Below are 23,010 nucleotides of genomic sequence, written 5' to 3'. Positions count from 1 at the left end.
CGGATAACGAGTCGTCGTACGAGCACCGTACGTAATACCCGACGCTGTATACCTCATGATGTTGATAGATACCAGACGTTTCTGGATCCGCTTCCGTTTTTTTCAGGGCGCATTCTAAGTCCGCGTATATGATGAACGGGACTCGCTCCTTCATGCTGTGATTTTTGAAACTCAACCACTTGTCGTTATCACATGGCAGTCGAATGGCACAGTTATTCATCTCCTGGCAGTCGACGGTGTGGGCTGCCAATTTTTCACCCAAATTGAAATAGTGTAGACATCTGCGAAAAAGAATAATTTATTATTTTTTATTGAAAAATATGAAATATCATAGAATAGAAATATCATAGAATAGAAATATACTCACCAATCGCAGAAGTATTTTTTGTGTGCATTCTTATTAATCTGCGAGCTTACAAGGCGTGATAAATTTTTTATCTAGGCGAAATGTCCCACGTTGGCATCTTGCGGGTCTTCCACGTACAACAAATTTACGTGTTTGTTGTTTATCTTTTGGTCGGTGAGCTGTATTGGTAAGATTGTATGTTGATCCTTGTTTTTCTTGATGGCATATATATTGATGAAAATGCCGTTGAGATCTTCAAATTTTTTAATTTGACTCAACGACATTGAGAATTCAATGCCTTCTAAATTTAATTTTTTTTTATAAGGAGGGTGCGAAACTATTCTACAGGTATTTTGCTTAACTGGATACAGTGCGGCGACCACCGACCACGCGAAGCACGCATTGTCCGTTGATTGTATGTTGATCACCGCTTTCTTTAATTTAATTTCTTGTGGTAAATCGATGTAACACCCCGTGCGCAATGGATTATATTTGTTTATGTTTAGCATTAAATTATGTATACGCGACAACGCCCACCCGCTGTCACGTTCCTGGAATTCCAGCGATGCTAAAGTGGGCTCGATAGCGCGCAACTCATACCACTCTTTCAAATTGGACTCGCGAAGGAGTTCATAGCTTCTCGAGTAAATACTTTTGTTTGCGCGTTTATCGCCCACCACAAACTCACCGTTGAACATTGTGTATATTTTTACACTGTCATGTTGTTGTATGACGTTCCACACATAATTTAATACAATGTTTCTCGCATCCTCAAGAAATTTTTGCGATTCAATGTGATCGGTTATGATCACCGCATCAGTCAATATGCGATTTTTGAAAACCGTATCTATCTCGCGCCATCTGAGTCCTGTCTCACTCGCACTATATCCTGCACCAACATGCACGAAACGTTGACGTACCGAATCTTTCAGACCTTCGAGTCGTGCGATTTGAGCCACCAACGAAGTTGGTTGCCGATGTTGGTTGTCGATTGATAATCGAGGCCGTTTATTTCGGCTTTGTTCTTCCAACACTTTGATAAACTCAACACATCGTTGCTCCCACGCAGCAAAATCTTCGATCGAATTCAGTCGCTCGGATTGCTCCTTTAACTCTTGCTCCAACAACTCGTGCTCCATATTCTCTATCTTCCTTCGATCCAAAGATTTCAAAGACTGCTGGCTCGCTCGCTTGCTTGCTTGAGAATACTATGATTTTAACACTATTTTTCATTGTTTTATACTTTTCTTTTATCGCTTTTTCTCTTTTCTTAATCATTTCTTTCTCTTCTACTTCTACGTCACTGAGAGGTGGCATCCCTTAGACCCTTAGGTCTCAATAAGTAAATAAGCTATTTGCTTATTAGTAAAAAATTTTGTCCGAATGGTAACATAAACCATGCCCCGACACATAGCTCGTCAAAGGACGAGACAATTGTAGGTCATAAATTATAGAAGTCTGTCATCGGCGCTCAATTATATAATATTTGTATGTCTTTTTCATGAATAATTATCGGCTGGATGTACTTCCACAAAAAAAAACAAAGAATTTGTCCGTCCCTATTTTTTGCCATCATTTTGAGAGATACCCCCGCCACCAATAATAGTATATCTACACATCTGGTGAAGCAAATCTCAAAATCTCAGGTACTTGCACTCATGCGTTCGTGAGTAAAAGAGTTTTGACTGTTTCTATCTTTATGCTAAGACTCCATAGGCGCGGAAACGCCATTCGGCAGAGTGCGTTGACCAATCACAAATTTTGAATTTGTCGCAGGCGACTTGCGGCAGCCTTCTGATTGGTCAACGCACTTTACCGCATGGCGTTTCCGCGTCTATGGAGTCTTAGCATTACTCTCTCCTTCCCCACCTGAGCAGCTACGGGGACGGATGTTCCTGACACGTAGCTCGTCAAAGGGTTAGACAATTGCAGGTCATAAATTATAGCTGCCTGTCATAGGCATGCCATTCTATAACATTTGCATAAGAAACTTTTCGCTACAAAATTTCTTTGGAATGCAGACATACTCAGCTATGTATGTGTGTAATATAATATAATATGATATATGTATGCATGTATATATGTATAATACTAATGGAAGGAATATTAATGTTAATATAATTAACATTTTTGTATTTTATATTTCAAATATTTATTCATTATATAATTTTTACAAAAGTTTGCCATTTATTATTTCCCTAAACATTTTGTCTCTAAAGTACGGCATGTCATCCTGTGTAAACGTTATCTCCCTGTTTGCACAGATGTACTCGGCGAACATGCAAGAGAATACACCACAATCGCTACCATTTATCTGTTGCGGAATGTTCTTGGCGGAATAAAATTCCCAATCACTCATATCATAAGGTTGTTTCTTTTTATCAAGACTCTCATTTTGTAAATATAGTTTTAGCGCAGCCAGACATTTCGGATTATCACTGCCCATACTGTTGTAATAAACAATTGTCTTATCGCGAAAATCTATTATTGCCATACACCAGTGAACGTCCAAATGTAGAGGCACAACCACAAGATCCTGCGCAAATATGTCCACTTTCCTAGTCCATCGCTTTAGCGACGAGTGACCGCCCGACATAAGTTTTGGGTAAAAAAACGTGTTCATCGCGTGCACTTTCGGATACGCGTCGGAAGATGTTCCTCTGGCAATCAGCAGGTTCATATAAAAATTTATCATTTCGTCGTTCAGCCAATTTGAGTCGGCCAGCGTGTAGAGATCCTTTTGCGTGAGCTTCAGCCCGAAACCTTCCACAACCACCTCCATATTGTGGAAACCCTTGGCAAAAAAAGTATGATGTTACAAAATTATGTCACAAAATTATATCACATCACACTCCATTATTTTTAATATTAATTTGTATATTTGTATATTTACCTTAATAATCTGATTGCATCGCTGCTCATTTAATTCTTCCCATACATTTAACTCTTCCCACGCACTTAATTCTTCTATCGAATTCCATCGATCAGATTGCGCCATATTTTCAAGTTGCTCGCTTGCTTGCTTGAGCATACTATAATTCTAACGCTCTTCTTCATCGTTTTCTTCAATCACTTTTTCTCTTTTTTTTATCATTTTATCCTCTTCTACGTCACAGAGACGTGACATTTCTTAAACCCTTTGGATCGCAATTCTAAGCTATTTGCTCATCTCGAACTCTTTAAAAGATGTGACAATTGTGAGTCATAAATTATACCTGCATACCATCGGCGCTCAATTCTATAACATTTATATGATTCTTTCATGAATAATTTTCGGCCGGGTGTACCTCCACGGAAAAAAAACAAAGAATTTGTCCGTCCCTATTTTTTATCATCATTTTGAGAGATACCCCCACCACCACCAATAATAGTATATCTATACACATCGAATGAAGCAGTCTCAAAATCTTAGGTATTTGCACTCGTGCATTTGTATGTAAAAGAGTCTTGTGCTGCGCGAGTACTTGGTGCGAAACACTATCGTGTCTTTATATTTTGTATATTGCATCAAAATGGCTGATGAAGAACACGTACCATTAGGTGAGGAAGAATGAGAAGAAGACGATGATGCGATGTGGAATGAAGAAGAAGACGACGACGCGGCCTGGAATGCATGCAGCACACGAGCTGTGGAATGAAGAAGAAGAAGATGATGAAGATGAAGATGAAGAAGAAGAACACGCGTTGTCGGACGACAGCCTTATGAAAGTGGGCATGACGATGATTGCAGAGAATTTGTTTATCGAAACTTGAACCGACCCGAAAGATTGGCCGTAAACGGAAGCACAAGGTGCTGCATGATACGCAGCTATTACACGGATGGTGGACGATATATGAGATGTATGTCGTGCATTACATCCATTGATGACAGCGATGATCTACACTTGTTTACAGTGCGAAAACATAAAACCGGCTCGCACGACCAGTTAATAAACTTAGACGGCTGTTTCTGTGGGAATTGCAGAGTGCCATTGTATACAATATTCCCATGTAATATATGTCTTATTTGCACGAAATAGGATATATGTTGCATGGAAATGTGAAGCCTGAAATATCAACGTAAGTTTTACTTTTTAAAATTATTATTATTATTTTTAATAAACAATTAATTTATTGTATTTTATTTTTACAGTTTCAATTAATTTACCGACAAACGCATTTGGTTATCGAAAAACGTTTGCTTGAAACAAAATTGTAAAAGCGTAAATTATACTAAATTGTATTGATTTTATCAATTTTCCATATGCAACATAAATTATTTTCCCTTTTTAAATTATAATCTTGTTTATAATAGGCAAATAAAATAATAAATAAAATCATACTTTGTAAAAAGAAATAATTCTAAATCAATGTAAGCAAGAGTTACGCGTGTCAAAGTAGCAATCCGGCCTCTTACGACTTTATATATAATATATATGTTTATATGTTTCGGAATTGTGACTCTCTCTCAGGTACCTACTCGTGTCACGCCCTAGTACGAGCCTGCCTGTTTCTATAAATTTATAATAAACCGTTTATATAATTAAAAGGATATTACCGTATATAATTTAAAGAATTAATAAAATTATTAAAATATAGATAAAAACTTTTATCTAAAATAGAATAATCTCATCACAGCACGTACGAACTTGTCCGTTCCTGTCTTCCACTCTCATTTTCCCACTATGGGGACTTATAGTTTAAGTCACGTAAAATATGGTTTTTTTGTTGATTTTTTTTGTTGAACGTATAGACCTAGAAAAAAAAGGTCTTTGACGCCGTCTCTTCCTGCGTTCAACTCCATAGTTTAAGCTGTCATGTAAATTTATTTTAAATTAAATTATTATATTAATTAAATTAGGCTATAAATAATTAAATTAGATTATAAAAAAGGCTATGCCGGTTCTGGATCATGGCGCCGTGCTCGCGCGGGGTGCGGGGCGAGGGGATCTCGGCGGCGCGGGGATCTCGGTGTGGAGAGGGGATGACGTCATCGGCGTGACCGCAGAGATCCCCGTGCCGCCGAGATCCCCTCGCCCCGCACTCTGCGCGAGCACCACGCCTTGATCCAGAACCGGCATAGCCTTACTACTTAAACTCATTAATTAAAGATTTAACAAATATGAGGTGAAATTCCAGAATTTAAGTTTCTTTTCTCGAAATTATCGTACCTTTATTTTCTAAGTTTTAGTACAAAACTAAGTAATGCGTTAAACGCAATCTCAAAATATATAAAGAGTACAGGGACTAAGTCCCCCAGAATCGAACGCAAATGCTCGGTCTTACGTACGTAGTTGAATGTTGGAAATTAGAAGTCACTGTCTGGAGTTGAATAAGAGTTAGAAACAATGTCAAAACCGATGTCGAAATTAAAGTGTCGTTAGAGTCAAAGTTAAAAACGATGTGTCGCTCCGCGGCGTTTTCCGCCCTATTTATACCCGAAATAGCCAGAACCCCCCGCGCGAGATTTTCACCACTTCCTACGCGTCTTAAGGGGAGAGGTTTTCTAGAAGTTTCTAGAAGCGTAGTTTTGGGCCCCATCTGGACCTCAGCCTGACAACAGCCGCCCAATAACCGAAAGATAAACTAAACATTTATACTTGGAGCTGTGCGTTTGCTCGAAACTATGAGCTAGCGTGCGTCGTTTAAAACATTCAAGAATTCTAACGTGCGTCGTCTAAAATTTTAGGATAAAATTTTCGTATGTAACACTATATACTTATGTACAATCGGGAGCATTGATGCCGAATATTGTTTGAATTAACAAAAATATTTCATAACATATGATCTATATCAATTCTATTTCAGGATAAATAATAAATGAAAACTGAAAAAATATGATGATAGATAATGAATAAAGATCTATTAGAGTATTAGAGAATTACATTGAATTAATCGGTTGTAGCAAAAGAACACAAAAGTTGTGAGAGTTGGAGTATATTAAATCTCAATGTAATTTTAGAATTAATTTTTTACTCTTAATAGAAGTACCGCAAGAGTACGCGAAGAAGCGTGTAAATATTAATCGTGCGGGTCGCGTACAATGCACAAGTATAAATCACACGTAACGACGTAACTGTAAATGCGTTACGTTATGTGGGAAACGCGTATAATATAAAACCTTGGAGGTGTTATAAAGGTCGCAACGAGCGGGTGGGGGTCAAACGATCGATAGATCACACTCTCATTGACCTTATTTTTATATTCGGATTGCACATATCATGAACACCTTTACATTTTTCTTCAAATATTTCATTTTTAAGGATTAGTTTTAGTTTTTCTTTTTATCAAGAGACACGGTAGTGTCTCGCGCCAAGTACACGCGGAGCGAGACCGACCGTGACTCTTTTACGCGACGCGACGGGTTGCGAGTACCCGAGATGTTGAGATCTCGATAACGAGTGAACGGATCAAGTTCTAAGTAGGCTTGATCGATAGCTTGGGGTCCAATTAGGGGGGGGTTTCTCTCATAATATTCCGCTACGTGCCTTACGAGCGGAGATATTGCGACGCAAAGTCCAAATGTGAAAATTTATTTTTAAGATACTCCTCCTCTCCTCCTCCTCCTCCTCCTAACGCCGCGATCTATCAGAGAAACGTCACTTTCACTTTTTCGACGCTGGCGGCGCAGGTATCGCCAGTTTCGATATCGCGCGCGTATTTCAAAATTAGGTCGATAAACTTATCGGTCAGGAGGAAGATTTCTATTTAAGTAAAAATTAGGTATATATATAATAAATATTGAGTCAACGGAAAAGTAGGTTCTCTATGCTTGGCAGAAAGTGCCGCTAGGGAATTTTTAAGTCGATTCTTATGAATCAAGCTTGAATTTGATGTCTATGTATCCCAAGTTGCCGATGACAAGGTCCAGATAGTGCGCTTTATAGTTTTCGGTGTCCAGGTGTAATAATACGTTGAATTCGATGTCTACGTGTCCCAGGTTGCCGATGACGAGGTCCACATAGTGCGCTCCGTAGTTTTTGGTGTCTACGTGTATTAATATCTTGAATTCGATGTCCACGTGTCCCAGGTTGCCGATGACGGGATCCAGATAATGCGCTTCATAGTTTTCGGTGTCCAGGTGTAATCGTACGTTGAATTCGATGTCTAGGTGTCCCAGGTTGCCGATGACGAGGTCCACATAGTGCGCTCCGTAGTTTTCGGTGTCTACGTGTATTAATACCTTGAATTCGATGTCCACGTGTCCCAGGTTGCCGATGACGAGGTTCACACAGTGCGCTTCGTAGTTTTCGGTGTCCAGGTGTAATAATACGTTGAATTCGATGTCCACGTGTCCCAGGTTGCCGATGACGAGGTCCACACAGTGCGCTTCGTAGTTTTCGGTGTCCAGGTGTAATCGTACGTTGAATTCGATGTCTAGGTGTCCCAGGTTGCCGATGACGAGGTCCACATAGTGCGCTCCGTAGTTTTCGGTGTCTACGTGTATTAATACCTTGAATTCGATGTCCACGTGTCCCAGGTTGCCGATGACGAGGTCCACACAGTGCGCTTCATAGTTTTCGGTGTCCAGGTGTAATAATACGTTGAATTCGATGTCTAGGTGTCCCAGGTTGCCGATGACGAGGTCCACATAGTGCGCTCCGTAGTTTTCGGTGTCTACGTGTATTAATACCTTGAATTCGATGTCCACGTGTCCCAGGTTGCCGATGACGAGGTCCACACAGTGCGCTCCGTAGTTTTTGGTATCTACGTGTATTAATATCTTGAATTCGATGTCCACGTGTCTCAGGTTGCCGATGACGGGATCCAAATAATGCGCTTCATAGATTTCGGTGTCCAGGTGTAATAATACGTTGAATTCGATGTCTACGTGTCCCAGGTTGCCGATGACGAGGTCCACATAGTGCGCTCCGTAGTTTTTGGTGTCTACGTGTATTAATATCTTGAATTCGATGTCCACGAGTCCCAGGTTGCCGATGACGGGATCCAGATAATGCGCTTCATAGTTTTCGGTGTCCAGGTGTAATCGTACGTTGAATTCGATGTCTAGGTATCCCAGGTTGCCGATGACAAGGTCCACATAGTGCGCTCCGTAGTTTTCGGTGTCCACGTGTCCCAAGTTGCCGATGACGAGGTCCAGATATCGCGCTCCGTAGTTTTCGGTGTCTAGGTGTAATAATACCTCGAATTTGATGTTCACGTGTCCCAGGTTGCCGATGACGAGATCCAGATAGTGCGCTTCATAGTTTCCGGTGTCCAGGTGTAATCGTACGTTGAATTTGATGTCTACGTGTCCCAGGTTGCCGATGACGAGGTCCACATAGTGCGCTTCGTAGTTTTCGGTGTCCAGGTGTAATAATATGTTGAATTCAATGTTTAGGTGTCCCAGGTTGCCGATGACAAGGTCCACATATTGCGCTCCGTAGTTTTCGGTGTCTACGTGTACTAATACCTTGAAATTGATGTCTAGGTGTCCCAGGTTGCTGATGACGAGGTCCACATAATGCGCTTCATAGTTTTTGGTGTCTAGGTGTATTAATAACTTTAAATCTGAATGGGTGCGTTCAGCCGATACTCCGCTAGCCTAGCAATCGTGAGCAGTTGCTCGTTTTTGCTCGTTTCTTCTCTTTTTAATCCAGTAAGTCAAAAAAGAGGAAACGAGCGAAAACGAGCGACTGCTCACGATTGCTAGGCTAGCAAAGTATCGGCTGAACGCACCCAATGTAGGACACGTAGATATCGAATTCGAGGTATTAACACATGTAGACACCGAAAACTACGAAGCGCACTATGTGGACCTCGTCATCGGCAACTTGGAACACGTGGCCATCAAATTCAAGGTATTAATACACCTGGACACCGAAAACTATAGAGCGCGCTATGTGGACCTCGTCATCGGCAACCTGGAACACCTAAACATTGAATTCAAGCTTGATTCATAAAAATCGACTTAAAATTTCCCTAGCGGCAGAATTAAAATTATGTCATGACATAATAAAAATCGCTGAATTAAAATTATGTCTAGACATAATAAAAATTGGACAAAAATTATGTTTAGACATAATAAAAATTGGATGAATTAAAATTATGTCTGACGTAAAAATAATTATCAAAAATATCGATACCTGAAGATATTGGTACATATACAGTTGCGAACAACATTCAGTAAGACACGCAAATAAAAATAAATAAAGAATTTTACAGTTAACGACTTATTAACATTAATCATGCTTTATTGCGATTATGTTTTATGTTGAAATTGAAAAATATATACAAGGTGTACAACTAAAAGGGTTACAGATTATTATTTTTCAAAAACTGAGCAAAATATTAAATTGTTGTTTTCTTTAGAAATAATAGTCCGTAACACTTTTAGCTTCATACCTTGTATTATATACGGTTTATGAAATTATAAGATATATTGTTTATAAGATTAAGTTGCGTAACACTACAAAAAGGCGTGATATCCGTACAAAATTACCTTTTTTAAAAAAAGGTAAAATGAGCGCCAAGTACACGCATAATAGTGTATATGTATTATGTTGTTACCCTGTTATGTTGTTACCTCGAAAAAAACAAAGTGGTAGTATTATACCTCCAAATAGCTTTATCCTGTACATACTGTTTATACAATGCGTAATATACTACAAAAAGGCGTGATATCCGCACAAAATTACCTTTTTTAAAAAAAGGTAAAAAAAGGCGCCAAGTACACGTATAGTAGTGTATATGTTGTTACCTAAAAAAAAAAAGAAAGTGGTAGTATTATACCTCGAAAAAACCTAAGTAACAAGTGGTAGATCTTTATATCTCGAAAAATCTCGAAAAAATCTAAGCAGTAGTATCTTTATTTCCGAAAAATTATAACCCAAGTGATACACGTCACAAAATTATGTTACCTTATCAAAAAGAAGAGTCGCGTTTCAAGTGATCTATTACAATTACAAAAAAGAAATTATATCTCTTTAAGTTAGAGCGCCAATTACAGAGAGAACATGTATATTGCCTCAAAAAATAATTGTTGCACTACATTGAAAAATCTTTACATTGTGTCAATTAGAAAAGAATGTATAATAACAATTTTATAAGATTAAAAAATTTTATTTAAATTTAACAAGGGAATACAAGATATTTAAATACAAAGTTATTTACATGTGTATTTTTTAATGGCCACAAAGAATTACAGAAGTAACAGTACAAAATAAAAATATTTTATTAAAATACATAAATTTTTCTTGTAAAAAAACTTGGCGCTGCTAGACCTCGAAATTTTAAATAAATAAAAACAACAATAAATAAAAATAATTCAGAGAAGAATACAATGGGAGTAATATTAAATGATTATCAGCGTGGATGTGGGAGTGAGTGATATGGGTGTGCGTGACTACGCGGACGGCGGATAATGCGGCTTATAATTAAGTATAGAATAAGTTTATTTATTTATTTAAAATTTCGAGGTCTAGCAGCGCCAAGTTTTTTTACAAGAAAAATTTATGTATTTTAATAAAATATTTTTATTTTGTACTGTTACTTCTGTAATTCTTTGTGGGTATTAAAAAATACACATGTAAATAACTTTGTATTTAAATATCTTGTATTCCCTTGTTAAATTTAAATAAAATTTTTTAATCTTATAAAATTGTTATTATACATTCTTTTCTAATTGACACAATGTAAAGATTTTTCAATGTAGTGCAACAATTATTTTTTGAGGCAATATACATGTTCTCTCTGTAATTGGCGCTCTAACTTAAAGAGATATCATTTCTTTTTTGTAATTGTAATAGATCACTTGAAGCGCGACTCTTCTTTTTGGTAAGGTAACATAATTTTGTGACGTGTATCACTTGGGTTATAATTTTTCGGAAATAAAGATACTACTGCTTAGATTTTTTCGAGATTTTTCGAGATATAAAGATCTACCACTTGTTACTTAGGTTTTTTCAAGGTATAATACTACCACTTTCTTTTTTTTTTGTAACAACATATACACTACTATACGTGTACTTGGCGCCTTTTTTTACCTTTTTTTAAAAAAGATAATTTTGTGCGGATATCACGCCTTTTTGTAGTATATTACGCATTGTATAAACAGTATGTACAGGATAAAGCTATTTGGAGGTATAATACTACCACTTTGTTTTTTTCGAGGTAACAACATAACAGGGTAACAACATAATACATATACACTATTATGCGTGTACTTGGCGCTCATTTTACCTTTTTTTAAAATATCATTAACATTATATTATCATCAGAATAGTCTGATGTGTTCTCATCGCAATTCAAATCTGTATTATTAATATACATTTCTTTTGCTCACTTACAATCATGGCCTTATTAGTTGTCATTTCTGCAACAAAATTTTGTTTCCTTTTCCTTGCTAGGCCGGTATTCATAAGGCCGGTATTCATAGTCGGTTCTTATATTTAAGATCGTTTTAAGTACAATCTTGAGACGTCATAAACCTATCACAGAGCCGTATTAGCATCTTAAGACATTACTTAAGACGGTCTTGAAATAAGAACCGACTATGAATACCGCCCATAATCTTCAAGATCGTCTTAAGTAATGTCTTAAGATGCTAATACGGCTCTGTGATTGGTTCATGACATCTTAAGATTGAACTTACGAGACGGTCTTAAATAACTATGAATACCGGCCGTTTTTTTACACGTTCACTCATTCTTCACGCAATTTTAAGATTTTTTAACACTTTATGCAATTTTTTAAATTAATTTTATACAGACTGTATAATACGCGCACGTTATAAAACTGAATCAATATTACAATATGTCTTAGAAACAATAGAAACTCAATGAAACTTTGTTCAGTTCTTATCCAGTTCCTGCGCAGTATTTTAACTAATAATCATCTATTAATACTAGACAATAACTGGGCAGGTGTCCACGCAAACTGCACATATTTTTACCAGGAAAACTACTTCAGATACTAAATAAAACTCTATCAAGTTCTTGTCCATTTTCTACACAGTATTTTTTTAATAATATAATTACATTCTTATAATAATGACAAATTTTAGTCGATTTTAATACTCGATTTAGTCGGTTTTAATACTCAAAAATTTACAATTTTTAAGGCATTTTTTTAAATTTATTATGGTAATTTGGGTCGAGGATCTTCGTATAGATTCTACTTTAGACGTCAAAACATTAAGGACTGCCCACAAGGCAATGTCCTGTACCAGTTATGTAAGGTAGCAGCTAAGCGACCATGAATTTATCGATTCCCTGCTTATCGTCGAACGACTACTTTGATATCTCGTTTACCAATTCATCTCTCAAACGTAAACTATAAAAATATCTCTATGACAAAAAAAATGTTTATCTTTTCATAGAAAAGACAGTAATATTCTTGGGCAAACTACATAGTCTTTATAGATATCAATATTTTAAAATAGATATTCGAAGCACCGTATATAACTTTTAAAACATATAAATACATTTTTAATCCCGCCTTTAATATCATTCATTAAAGTAGATTAATTTTTTTAAGGAAATCTTTTTACAAATAATCTATTTATTTTTATATTTTTATGCTTTTTTAATATCGTAAGTAATATATTTTTATATGTAGAGGAAAGTGCCTTATTATGAGATAAAACCTAATATAAGATAGCGGGGTTTTTTCATAGTGGGATCAACAGATAGGGCCTATAGGGCCTTTTAGCTTAACATATCTTATAATTGGGTCCGGTCTCATAATAGGGCACTTTCTTCTATATGTATAAAATAAGAATAAAATATGCGACAGAAAATTTATTTTATGTATTTATTTTAGATATATAATATCTATATCACTCAAATAATAAATTAATTGAAAATGATTTTAAGATAAATTTAATTTACATATTTATATTAGAAAATATAGGTTTTGCAAATATATAAGATTATGACTTTTTAATTCTTTGTTAAATATCTTGTCTTACCAATTTCTTCATCAAATTAAAAGCCAATATTTTTTTTATGAATATCGTTAAAAGTGAAGAAACATAATGCACACAGAAGACTACGTCTGTCGCGATTAATTGCCACTAAATATAGGGCAAGCATTAATAATATGCGCGTGCTTATACACATTACGCATACGCGTAGGGTTTGTCGATACGTTAATGACGCATATCGTGCGATACTGGAAATACTAGAAGAAACAAAAGAAAGAGATATATTAAAAGAAGTAAAAAGTATAATTAAAGTCTAATTGAATATTAAAATTTTGTTAGCATGATAATTTGTATTAAACAACTGTAGCGGAGAGGAATAATAAGACATATGCAATCTGTCAATCCAATTATAAATAATAAAACCGTGAAATTCGATAAATAAACTAATTCTTAGTTTGATTTAACAACATTTGCAATTTTATTAAAAAATTTTGTTTATGTCTTTGTATCATCAACTATGGAAAAATTTCCTTCAGTGTAGACTACGAATAAATAATTTTAATTTGCATTAATATACGTTCCTGAAAGTATATTATATTTAACGTGCTTGTTAAATAATTCTCAACAAATTGTCGAATAAATGTATATCCGTGCAAATCGAACCCACTAAAATGTTACCATAAACATCTATATTTTAAATCCTAAAAATGTAATGTTTGATTTTAAATAGTATGAAAAGGAGTACAGCTTAATGTGTTCTATTAAAAAAATTGCTTTAGAATCTAAAATATTTTATTGGAAATTTTTACCGAGATGTCCCTTTTGCCGCACGCGACACGTGATTCTCATTCCAAGCTTGATGACAAAAATTGTCATCGTCGACGTACGTCTCCATTGTATCGCGAGGCGCGGATTAGGCAATCATCTGACACTCTCAATGAGGCGTTATAAAACATACCTTAAAAACAGACACAAAATAATAGGAGGGCAGAGCAAGCATGATAAATAAGAGAGGAAGAGGAATCTCGTAATATGGTAATACCACACGTTCGGTGGGGCATTGACGTTACATAATGGTACACGAGAGTACAAGAGGCATCGCGCGCGCAATACACAAACTGGCTGGCTATCAGAAACCTCGGAAGCCATTATGCAACGAAGATGCGGGTAACAAAAGAACATCATCCCGCTATGCAGCAACCTAATTCGAATTTTACTTTACAATTGCAAGAAGATTTATGAAGAAGCAAATGCACACTTGCCAATTGACAATTCTAATCGAAGACGATAATTCACCAGAATGGACGGACTGCTCGCAAATAAGAAATTGCCTTTGACTCATAAACTTGTTAGTCAAATGAGGTCATCCGATCCAGGAGGGCGGAAAGTGATTCACTGATACTTAACGTCGACTGTGATGTAACTTGAGACAGCAACCGGCGACAATTTTACTCTGTAGTGTGTGACTCTGAAGTTCGTTTAAGCGTCGTTTATAACAATTGTTCAACACTTAAGGAAAGTGCGAAAACTAAAACGGAAAGTACAACTGTGTATTACGACAATCAAATTAAATTTGCGCAGCGCTCCGCAAATTCCTCACTCGATACGTGTTAATTAATTCAAACACTTTACTTAATTCTCTTGCATTATGATTATGTCAAGAATCTCTTTAATGAGAATTTCGTCTGAAAACTTTGCATGAAGATATTTACGCAACGCTTTTATCTTGTCTACAACAAGTTTAGAACAGATTATACAAGATGTTCTTGTATCAAAATCATCCAGTTAACACTATCGCATAGGTATACTATTCGAATAGAGAAAAGATATTTCTTGCGTTAATACTTTGCAGATTCAAAAAATTCTACTTCAGCATTCGCTAGATACTTTCAGTAAGCATGCAGCGGAGACACCGAGACACACAAAGGTGTCCTCTCTCACGGTGCATCCTAGTAGATTTCGTAATACCGATCGCGAGATGCCTCGGTCTGGGGTCGGGTCGATTCGCGCGCTGACTCGTGGATAACCATATGTAAGCAGCTGTAATGTACGGCGCGCGGCGAGGCGATTTCGTCACCGTTGTCGAGCGTCGACGCTTTACAATAGGAACGCGCGCATGAAAGGTTACGTACCCCTTCGGCACTGTGCTGGAAACAGTTATGAAATACGGGGTATATAACTGCCCCCCGCCCGCCCCGCTCCGCCCGCGCCCCCGCGCGCCCGTCGATTCTTTCGTCTCTACACGAAGGTACGATCGTTTCACTCGCCGTGGCTTCTCTGAAAGAACACGAAGTCCTTCCAGATTGGGAGGCATTATTTTATAAGCAATAGATTCAATCCACCGTTATCCGTTCAAACACCATACGAGTCTACGAGTAATGACCGATGACGTGGTACTATCTCTTCGTGAATTAAAAATGGTAACTGATAGTACTACATTTTTTCGTAAGTTAAACTTGGTAGCAAGTAAAATAGTATATTGCACCTTTTGTTGGTATTTTTAAATAAGTGCAATGGCCGGCTCTCAATGTAAATTCGCTCACATAAAAGAATGATATAGAATGCGTGCAGTATTAATATACGGTCTTCTTCTTCCTTAAGAGCCGTATTCTCAAGAATGTTGGCAGTCAGTAGCATAATTTGAATTTTATCCATTGCCGTCCTAATGAATGTTCTTATGCTCAGCCCATACCGGCTACAATCATAAATTCTTTAATTAAGTTGTTTTAGGCCTGTTGAGTCTGTGTTTTCTTTTATTTTGCCTTAAATTTGTATATGCAATAGCTGGTACTTATTGTTACGCATTGCATGTCCAAAATACTCTAATGTTCTTTCTTTATAATGGCATAATATACACATATGTAAAATAAAGTATACGGTCGCAAATCACATTTTCTTACTTAAAAAACTTTCTAAATTATTTATTTACGAAATATCACAAAATTAAGATTACTATTCTAGTTTTTAAATAAAAGTAGTAAATTTTTTTGCGAATAATTAATGTTATGAAATTGTTATGTGTTGACAATCTGGTTGGTGTTGTGCGAATGAGATTAAAGAATGTCAGGAATGATGAAGAAGCGTAAAGAGCAAAAAAGTTTAACACAAAGAATTTAGGAACAGCATAAACATAGATCACAAGAATGAATGGTGCGTAGATCAAAGATGTTTAATATGAAAGACGTAGAAAAATCAGGAACGTAGAACGCAGGATGAATGGCGCGCAGATCAATGATGTTTATCGCGCAGGACGCAGGAAAATCAGAATCGTAGATCGCAAGGATGAATGGCGCGCAGAAAAATCAGGATCGTAGATCGCAAGGATGAATGGCGCGCAGAAAAATCAGGATCGTAGATCGCAAGGATGAATGGCGCGCAGAAAAATCAGGATCGTAGATCGCAAGGATGAATGGCGCGCAGATCACAGGAACGTAGAACGCAAGGATGAATGGCGCGCAGATCAAGGATGTCTAGCGCGCAGAACACAGGAACGTAGAACGCAAGGATGAATGGTGTGCAGAGCAAGGATGTTTAGCGCGCAGTTGATCACGTTGAGCTGAGGTTTTTATCAAGAGAATAGCGGTAATCTCAGAAGCAGTGTATCTCAAACAGTCGCGGGTATCAACAGAATAGCGTAAGTCAATGGTCGCGGTTCTCAGATAAGTCAACCGTCCTTCGAAACTCGCATACAGCATCGTGCTACTATCACTCGTGCTGATCGCAAAGCCACGCAGTGATCTCGGCTGATCGCAAAGCCACACCACACGCAATAACCCTGGCTGATCGCAAAGCCACACCTCACGCGGTAATCCAAATAATTTAAAAGTCTCAAAAAAGGTGTATCAATTCGTCATTTGGCGTATTCGGTGTATCAACGTAATTCAGCATTATGATAAACTCAAAGCGATGTATCAAAAACATCATTCGAAATCTCTTTACAGTTTCGAACTATTCGTCATCAGCGGTGTATCAAAAAACATTCATTCGAAATCTCCTTACAGTCTCGAACTGTTCGTCATCACGTAAGAGGTCTGAATCTTACATCGCAGTCTCGAACTGCTCGATCACCTTTAAAGGTGTACGCAAGAACATTCGTTGTCCTTCACCATAATATAAAGCTGATCGCAAAAAGCTACGCGGTAATCACGCAACATCGTGTTGCCCGTCATGACCTCGAACGTATGAATCCGCGGTTAACTCAATCGTAGTAAAGCTTACTCTTACCTTTAAACTTCTATCTACCTTCTTACGTATAAAGACGACGAATTCGAATAATCCGCTATGACTCCATCATTCGAGCAATCCGCTATGACTCCATCGAATCTCCTTTCGAAACTCCCTTCGAAATGTCTCCGTCGAATCTCCTTTCTCCGTCGAATATCCTTTCTGTACGTCTCCGTCGAATCTCGCACTCCTCTCTTTCGAACTCGCACTCTTTCGAACTCGCACTCTTTCGAACTCGCACTCTTTCGAACTCACACTTTTTCGACTTTATCCCTTTTATCTTTCGTTACGATATTTTCCTTTTCAAAATAGTTCGCGATATCGGAGAGAGAAGTAAGCAGACAGACAAGAAAAAAAAACAACAACACGAGAAATTCATCGTTGCTAAAATCGATTCTCTGAAGCCGCGTTCGTTGATCGTCACGCTTTTCTCGATCGCGCTCGCGACGTCCAAACCGACGTTAAAGCGGCGTTAATTTCGAAACAGAAATGTACAAATATATCAAGAGACACGGTAGTGTCTCGCGCCAAGTACGCGCGGAGCGAAACCAATCGTGATTCTTTTACGCGACGCGACGAGTTACGAGTACCCGCCCGGCGCCCATACAGCACATAATATCATTCGAATGTTCTGTACTCGTACTGTAAATATAAGTACCGTATATAATATCTTGTAAAAAAACTTGGCGCTGCTTTTTTACTCCTGTCACATTCTTCCCTAAATAATGTTTATTGTTTTTTTATTTAATCACAAATCTTAGTACAAATGTTTAAATTTTAATGTTTAAATTTCAAAGTTTAGCAGCGCCAAGTTTTTTTATAAGAAAAATTTATATATTTTGTTTTAATTAAATATTTTTATTTTGTACTGTTACTTCTTTAATTCTTTGTAATTAAAAGGATTCTTTGTAATATTAAAAATTTGTTTAAAAAAATTAAGAAGATATTACTACTTGGGTTAGGGAATAGGAAGATCCTTGAATAGAAACACAAAGATATTACTTGGGTTTTATTTTTTTAAAGTAGTTGCACAACAATTATCTTTCAAAGCAATATTCTTTTACATGTTTTCTTTGCAATTGGCGCAATTTAATTTAAAGATTTCATACCTTTTTTTAAAATACATATGTTACTTGAGTTAAGTTAAGTAATATAATTTTGTGAAGAAGAAATAAAGGTTGGATTTTTGAATTTACAAAATACATTGCGTGTACTTGGCGCCTGTTTTTACCTTTTTTAAAATAGGTAATTTTATACTGATATCACCCATTTTGTAGCGTTAAACAAAAATCTGCAAAAAAATTTTATTTTTTATTTTTTAATTATTTACGACATTAGCAATAACAACAAATTAAATTTTTATTGAATTAGCAAATTAGTAATTAGTTACAAAAAATTACTATTTACATAAAAATTAATAATATTTAAGTAAAAGTAAATTATATCTACACTTACAAAAATTAAAAGAACACTAAATTTATCTTTAAAAACAGACAAAATTTAAGCAGCTGTAACTTTGTTAAAAATGAACAAAATTTAAATTTAAAGTTTAAAACCTTTACTTTCGAAAGGTTACTATTATTTTTTAGTTTCGGTGTGTTTGGTAATTTTTACATATAGAAAACTACGAGCTGGACAAAATAGAAATATGATAATGCGTAGTGACGTAAAAGTACATATAATTACAGTAATAATACAGTATAACGGCAATCTGCCCTATAATAGTCTGGCGCCTTATTTTAATTATGTGCTATTATTTATAACTTTGTATTTATTATACTTTGTATTTATATAGACTTTTCAATATACCAATTATTTTCTGCTTTAAAAAAACATAATTATTTAGTTTAGGGGCCTCACCTCAAATATCGATGTAATTATGCTCAATCGACGCGTTTTTGCACGAAACAAAAGAATCTGGCAGAAAAAAGTGTCGCTCTGCCCCGCGAAGCGAGATATTAACAATTAAGGTTGGCGACTATTAGGTTATAATTATGAGACCTGTCATATACTGACGAGATGTAGCGACTACGAACATGCCCTGCAGCCATATGCGCATGCTCAGTGGCCGCACGCGCATGCAGCAGATCACGTGACATCTGTTTGGTTGGTAAGTCAGAAGTGTAACATAATTCGAAATTATATTCTTTTTAAGGCGTGGTCAATCATTTTGGTATTTCTCTGGTTGATACCACGCTATACCCTGCTCTGAAGCAGGGTAGTTTTTCCAAGTCTGTGGTACGTAGCAAATACGCGCCAATTTATAAAATAAATAGTTGTAAGCAACGTGTGTGTTATGTCAACAGCTACTGCAATTAGAGGTTAAGTAAAAATCAGTATAAGTGTATGTAGTGTATTTAAAGATTGTATTACTCAACACTTGTTATTTATCAAGATTTATTAAAATAATAAGCAATATATTTATTAAAATAAAAAATATATTATCTTGCAGATCATGGATGGTGAAAGAGATTTTCAGTTATGTACGAACGACCATGGCCAACCGATCGTGGATGATCAGGGAAGAAATATATATTACTGCAAAATAAGTGAGTAAAATGTTGTACATAATTATACTTTTATTATTCTAAAGATAAGATCTGTTTAAATTGACGCGCAGTAAGCAAAATGTTAGCTAGCAAATTTGCAACAGTCAGGATCCCACAATAAAGCCATAGAAAAGCTCATGTTCTGTCGACAGAGCATGCTGATATGATTTGACGACAGATTGATAGCAGAAACAGACCAAGTCCTGCTGTACGCAGACCTGCTCGATTTCTGCCACCAGTCTGCCATCAGATCGCTACAGACATTGTTCGGATTTCTCAGATTTCTGCTGTCAATCTGCTGGCATAGCATGTCAGCAGACTGTGAGATTTCTGATGGCAGTTTGGCAACATCGTCAGATAGAACAGATTCTATGTAAGATTTGTTGCCTATTTACCATCAAAAATTCATTGCAAATTGCTCAGAATCTGCTTGCATAGGTTTTGCTATCTGGGAAGATGTCGCACAATTAAATATAATATTATTATTACAGCAGGTGATGTAGCAGTCTTTGATAATGAACCACACACATTGGATGAAACTTCTATAAATGAAAATACAAGTAACTATTTCACGATTATATTTGATTTTTAATCTCATATATATCATTATTTTACTAATAAAACTGTAAAAACATTGCAACATTAACTTTATGAAACTTTTTCCTATTACCTTTTTGTCTTACACTTATAGATGAAATAGAAAAAGATGTAACGCAATCCGTTGAACCACAGAGTGAAGGACAAATGAGTGCAACAAATGAAGATAGTAAGTATAATATATATCTGACGTTATATTTACTTTTTGTATCGCAAAGTTTATTACAAATATGTGTGAACAATATCAAATATTTTAACGCTTATAGGATTTACTCATGAAATGACTGTAAAACTACTGGAGATTGTACAATCCAAATTTCATTTTCTTAATGACAAAATGCATTCTAAAAAGAAGATTTGGGCTGATATAACAACAAAAATGCAAAAAACTGGTTACTTAGTTACTTATGGAACAAAAACTGCTGATAAATGTCATCAACGCTGGCGGAATTTAGAGAAAATGTATCATGGACATTGTCGTTACATAAAATCTACTGGTACGGAAAAGAAAAAGCCACCAAAATATTTTGATGAGATGCACGAACTTATTGGGGAAAAACACAGTAGTCAACCAGTCAATTTGTTGGATTCATTAGATGACGTATCTACAGCAAGTGCTTCTGACACTTGCAGCATTGAAACAAAAAGTAGTGAAGCCATTAATAACAATGAAACTGATAACTTTCCTGATAACGTAGATAATGAGTCAAATAATATAAAAGAAAACATAGATTCTAATGTAAGTAGACCGAGTATTGTTAAAAACGTTAAAAAATCAGTAAAACCAAAGGTAGATTATGTAAGCACAGTTTTAAAACAATTACATGAACAAGATGTAGAAATTGAAAACAAGCGTTTTAAAAAATTTGAAACATTGTTAGAAGAGCAAAACAAGTTGAGAAAGCAAACATTAGAACAGCGTGGTGAATTCTTAAGTGTGTTAAAAACTCTTATTAAATCAGAAACTCCTAAAAATAAATCAGAAGCTCTTAAAAATAAATCGGAAGCTCCTAAAAAAATAAGAAAAGAAAATATTCCTCTGAGTCCTCTGACTCACAATCAGATTAATTATTATGTATAAGGGAATACTTATCGCAGTACAAATTACTTTTTATTTTGGTTAATTATTGCGAAATAAAATTTTATTTTTTTTGGGTATGTGGAATATAATTTACGTAAATTACAAGTTATACGTTTGAAATGAGGCTGATTAATACATAAATATTAAATGTTTAATATATTTTTAAAGTTCCTACTGAGTGTACTATAAAACATTATTTACGTTCGAATAAAGGAAAATAAAGATATTACGAGAAAATAAAAAATACATTTATATATTTAATTATGTTTGATACCCTTACATGTATTTGTCTATCTATGTTTATGTCTATTTATTTGACAATTGCATCATTATGGTATTTCTTTTGTCAATTGCAATATTCCTGTCGTCAGGTCTTCTAAGAACTTGCATTCTATCGATTCTTTCAACATTAACATCTAGTAATGATTCAGCAACGTCATTATTTATAAGGCAAAAATTGTGTAGAGCACAACATGCCATCACAATGTTTGAAGCTTTTTCTATTTTGTATGTTTGTATATATTTAAGCCTTCGCCATCGTCCTTTTAAAAATCCAAAACAATTTTCAATTTTTACTCTTGTTTTGCTGTGTATTTTATTATATATTTTTTGCATACGTGTCATATTTCCATAATCTTTAAAAGGAAGTAGAAGCCACTCTTTAATGGGGTATATTTTATCACCTAATAGATGTTGATTTGGCAAAAAATATTGGGAATATCCATTTTGTTCAATTTTGACATATAAGCTTGAATTACTTAATACTCGGCAATCATTAGCTGATCCAGGATGTCCTACATATACATTCGTAAGTAGACAATCTGCTGTACATATTCCTTGCAAAATTATGGAATGTGTCATATATCTATTTTGATAACATTTTTGTTGCATACTTGGTGCCATAACATTTAGATGGCAACCATCAATTGCTCCAATTACACCTTAAACAGATTATAATTCAATCCTATCATTTTATTAATAGAACAACACTTAAAACAATAACTTGTCTTAAGTGTAACATTTAGTCGTACCTGGAAAACCTGCTAAATTTCTAAATTTTGCTTCTATACTAACTCTTTCATTTATTGTAGGCCACTGTATTAAAGTAGGTACCAATTTTAAGACGCAGTTTATCCATGTAGTAATGCAATTAGAAATAGTTGATGTTGCTACATCAAATTTATCTCCAATTTGGGTCATGGATATTTGATGTGCCAAATAGTATAAAGCTATTTGTTGTACTTTATGGGGCTGTACTGGTTCATATCCTCCAGTATATATACCTAGAATTATGTTTAAAAATTATATTAAAAATGTTGAATATATATTTATTACAGAATTTTAATTAATATAGAAGACAAATACGGTA

The 23,010-nt window shown here is 35.6% G+C and overlaps 1 protein-coding gene and 1 pseudogene across 1 annotated transcript; one reads left to right on the top strand and one right to left on the bottom strand.

Moving 5' to 3' along the window:
* Positions 1-2,516: 2,516 nt before the first annotated feature.
* LOC143905785 (sentrin-specific protease 1 pseudogene) lies at positions 2,517-3,344 on the bottom strand (annotated as a pseudogene).
* Positions 3,345-3,925: 581 nt separating this feature from the next.
* On the top strand, positions 3,926-22,021 carry LOC143905784 (uncharacterized). The gene is made up of 7 exons (XM_077421374.1): positions 3,926-4,058; positions 19,570-19,652; positions 19,867-19,963; positions 20,455-20,523; positions 20,655-20,729; positions 20,827-21,299; positions 22,013-22,021. Exons 1-7 carry the CDS (start codon positions 3,926-3,928, stop codon positions 22,019-22,021), a joined length of 939 nt encoding a protein of 312 aa, XP_077277500.1.
* The last annotated feature ends 989 nt before the right edge of the window (positions 22,022-23,010 follow it).

Source organism: Temnothorax americanus, unplaced genomic scaffold (assembly GCF_048541705.1).
Source record: "Temnothorax americanus isolate GAGA-0224 unplaced genomic scaffold, ASM4854170v1 Scaffold67, whole genome shotgun sequence".
Taxonomy (NCBI): domain Eukaryota; kingdom Metazoa; phylum Arthropoda; class Insecta; order Hymenoptera; family Formicidae; genus Temnothorax; species Temnothorax americanus.
This window is presented reverse-complemented; position numbering and strand designations above follow the sequence as displayed.